Here is a 3,840-nt window from a genome sequence, read left to right on the forward strand (position 1 = left end):
CCCGGGAGAGACGTGAGGGAGCCGCCGCTGCCGCCTCTTACCCCCGAGCGGAGCTGGGCTCGAGAGGGCGACCCTGTGCTCCCCTGGCCCGCGGGCCAGCCGGCGCGAGGCGGAGGCGGGAAGCCGGGCTCGGCCCGGCCAGGCTCCGGGCGGCGGCGGCGGCCGCGGAGCAGCAGCCTCGGCGCGACGTGGAGGGCTGGAGGCGGCGGCGATGCACTAGGCCTCTCTCTGGGGCGGCTGCCCGGACCGCAGTTGAGTGGTGATTTTATGCAATGGCTTCAAGCCACAGTTCTTCACCAGTGCCTCAAGGAAGCAGCAGTGATGTTTTCTTTAAAAAAGAGGTAGATCCAACAAAACACATCCGACCTGTGCAGTCACTGCCAGATGTATGTCCCAAGGAACCCACAGGTGATTCAAGTAGTTTATGTGTTACCCCATCTCTAGTTACAGATCAAAATAGATGGACTATATATCATTCCAAAGTAAATCTCCCGGCAGCACTAAATGATCCTAGATTAGCAAAAAGAGAATCTGATTTCTTCACAAAAACATGGGGATTGGACTTTGTGGACACCGAAGTCATACCTTCATTCTACCTCCCACAGATCAGCAAGGAACATTTTACAGTATATCAACAGGAAATATCTCAGAGAGAGAAGATACATGAGAGATGCAAGAATATTTGTCCTCCTAAAGATATCTTGACAGGACTCTTTTACATACTCATGATAAATCCAGGACAGATCTGGAGCAAGTACCTAAGATTTTTATGAAACCAGATTTTGCCTTGGACGATTCCTTAACTTTTAATTCAGTTTTACCATGGTCTCATTTTAATACTGCTGGTGGAAAAGGAAATCATGATGCAGCTTCCTCAAAGTTGCTTCAAGAAAAGCTGAGCCATTATCTGGACATTGTGGAAGTAAACATTGCTCAACAGATCTCTCTACGTTCAGAAGCATTTTTTCATGCAATGACCTCTCAACATGAATTGCAGGACTACCTCAAGAAAACTTCCCAAGCTGTAAAAATGCTTCGAGATAAAATTGCACAAATTGATAAAGTAATGTGTGAAGGATCACTAGACATTTTAAGACTGGCTCTTACCAGAAATAATTGTGTTAAAGTATACAATAAACTGAAGTTAATGGCCACTGTACACCAAACTCAGCCTACAGTGCAGGTGTTATTATCTACTTCTGAATTTGTTGGAGCATTGGACTTAATAGCAACAACACAGGAGGTTCTACAGCAGGAACTTCAGGGCATTCACAGTTTTCGGCATTTGGGATCACAGCTTTGTGAATTAGAAAAACTGATAGATAAAATGATGATTGCAGAATTTTCTACTTACTCTCATAGTGATTTAAATAGACCACTGGAAGATGACTGTCAAGTTTTAGAAGAGGAAAGACTAGTATCTCTTGTATTTGGACTTTTAAAACAAAGAAACCTTAATTTTTTAGAAATCTATGGTGAAGAAATGATTATTACAGCAAAGAATATCATTAAACAGGCAACATTGAATATCATTCACAATGTTGTTCTCTCAGTTCTTGACAAAAACTAAAGGACTCGAGAATTGGAGGAGATTTCACAGCAGAAAAATGCTGCAAAAGATAATTCGCTGGATACAGAAGTGGCTTATTTAATCCATGAAGGCATGTTTATAAGTGATGCATTCAGTGAGGGCGAATTAGCACCTATAGTAGTTGACACTACCTCACAAAGAAATGCATCTCCAAATAGTGAGCCCTGCAGCAGTGATTCAGTATCTGAACCAGAATGTACTACTGATTCTTCTTCTAGCAAAGAACAGACATCATCATCTGCTACTCCAGGAGGTGTGGATATTATGGTCAGTGAAGACATGAAATTAACTGACTTAGAGCTGGGGAAGCTGGCAAATAATATCCAAGAGTTATTGAATAGTGCCTCAGATATATGTCATGATCGAGCTGTCAAATTTCTCATGTCAAGAGCAAAGGATGGTTTTCTTGAGAAGTTAAATTCCACGGAATTCATTACACTTTCTAGATTAATGGAAACATTCATTTTAGAGACAGAACAGATCTGTGGAAGAAAAAGCATGTCATTACTTGGAGCACTTCAAAGCCAAGCTAATAAATTTGTAAATAGATTTCATGAAGAGAGAAAAACCAAGCTCAGCCTCCTCTTAGACAATGAGCGCTGGAAGCAAGCTGATGTTCCTGCAGAATTTCAGGATCTTGTTGATTCTATATCAGATGGAAAGATTGCTTTACCTGAAAAAAAATCAGGGGAAGAAAGAAAACCAGCTGAAGTTCTCATTGTTGAGGGACAACAGTATGCTGTTGTTGGAACTGTATTGCTGTTAATAAGAATTATCCTTGAATATTGCCAGTGTGTGGATAACATCCCATCTGTTACTACTGACATGCTTACTCGTCTGTCAGATTTGTTGAAGTACTTCAATTCAAGAAGTTGCCAGTTAGTTCTTGGAGCTGGTGCATTGCAAGTTGTTGGACTAAAAACAATAACTACAAAAAATTTGGCTCTTTCTTCATCATGTTTGCAGTTAATTGTGCACTACATTCCTGTGATCCGGGCTCATTTTGAAGCTCGACTACCACCTAAGCAATATAACATGCTTAGGCATTTTGATCATATCACTAAGGATTACCATGACCACATTGCTGAAATATCAGCTAAACTTGTAGCGATAATGGATAGCTTATTTGACAAGCTGTTATCGAAGTATGAAGTGAAAGCTCCCGTTCCTTCTGCCTGTTTCAGGAATATTTGTAAGCAAATGGCCAAAATGCATGAAGCTATATTTGATCTTCTTCCAGAAGAACAAACACAGATGTTATTTTTAAGAATTAATGCAAGTTATAAACTTCACTTGAAAAAGCAGTTATCTCACTTAAATGTGATAAATGATGGAGGACCTCAAAATGGGTTGGTCACAGCAGATGTAGCTTTTTACACTGGAAATCTTCAAGCCTTAAAAGGTCTTAAAGATTTGGACCTAAATATGGCAGAGATCTGGGAACAGAAGAGGTGACAACTCACTGGAAAACTGGGTAGTTCATCTAACCATGGGACATGTATGTTTCTGAAGAATATCTGAATGCCTGTGTTTCGAGAACCTGGAACTCAAAGTGAACTGAGGTGGGGGAAAGGGAAAAGGAAAGTATCAGTGTTGGGAAACTGGATTCAGTGGGATCTACAAGGAATGCCATTTTTGTGCATTGTTAAGTGAGGAGTAACTGATCAGGTGTCTATAACATTTTTCATTCTCTCTGGAAACAGACTCAGGTTTCTTTGGACCAAATCCAAAAGAACACATAGCTGCAACACAGCTGTAGTTGACTAGAATGCTCTGTATACTTTATATTAAAAAATGCTTTGCATTTCTCCCAGTGCAATGAAATTCATATGGTGTCCCACCTTATTTAATGATGGTACAATTTAAAATATTAAAATCTTAGTCAACCTCTGTAGAAAGTTTTCTCTATGAAAGTAAAGCTGTTTGAAAAATTATTTTTTTACAGATCTTTCTATAAAAAATAAACATCTTTTGATTGCTTGGAAAAAAAAGAAAGTAAAAATTAAGACAACTATGAGATTTCAATACAGCAATTAGAATCACTGAAGTCTCACACCAACACTACTATTTGCTGGTGATGAGGCAGATAAATGGAACTCTTTGCTGATGAACATGCAAAATAATTTGAAAGATAGTTTAGCAGTTTCCAAAAAGATAAATCATTTAATTTAACATTCATAGTCCTATGTACTTATGCAATTATTTGAAAATTTAAGCATATACTGAAACCTAAACACAAATATTTATGG

The 3,840-nt window shown here is 39.3% G+C and overlaps 1 protein-coding gene across 1 annotated transcript; it reads left to right on the plus strand.

The window, feature by feature from the left end:
* Nucleotides 1-212: 212 nt before the first annotated feature.
* LOC308632928 (vacuolar protein sorting-associated protein 54-like) lies at nt 213-3,484 on the plus strand. Its single transcript, XM_081265346.1, is given in 3 exon segments — nt 213-696; nt 699-1,567; nt 1,571-3,484. Coding segments are annotated over 3 exon segments (2,769 nt in total). The 5' UTR covers nt 213-272; the 3' UTR covers nt 3,047-3,484.
* Nucleotides 3,485-3,840: the final 356 nt, after the last annotated feature.

This window comes from Spermophilus citellus, assembly GCF_964194105.1.
Source record: "Spermophilus citellus genome assembly, chromosome: 13".
Taxonomy (NCBI): domain Eukaryota; kingdom Metazoa; phylum Chordata; class Mammalia; order Rodentia; family Sciuridae; genus Spermophilus; species Spermophilus citellus.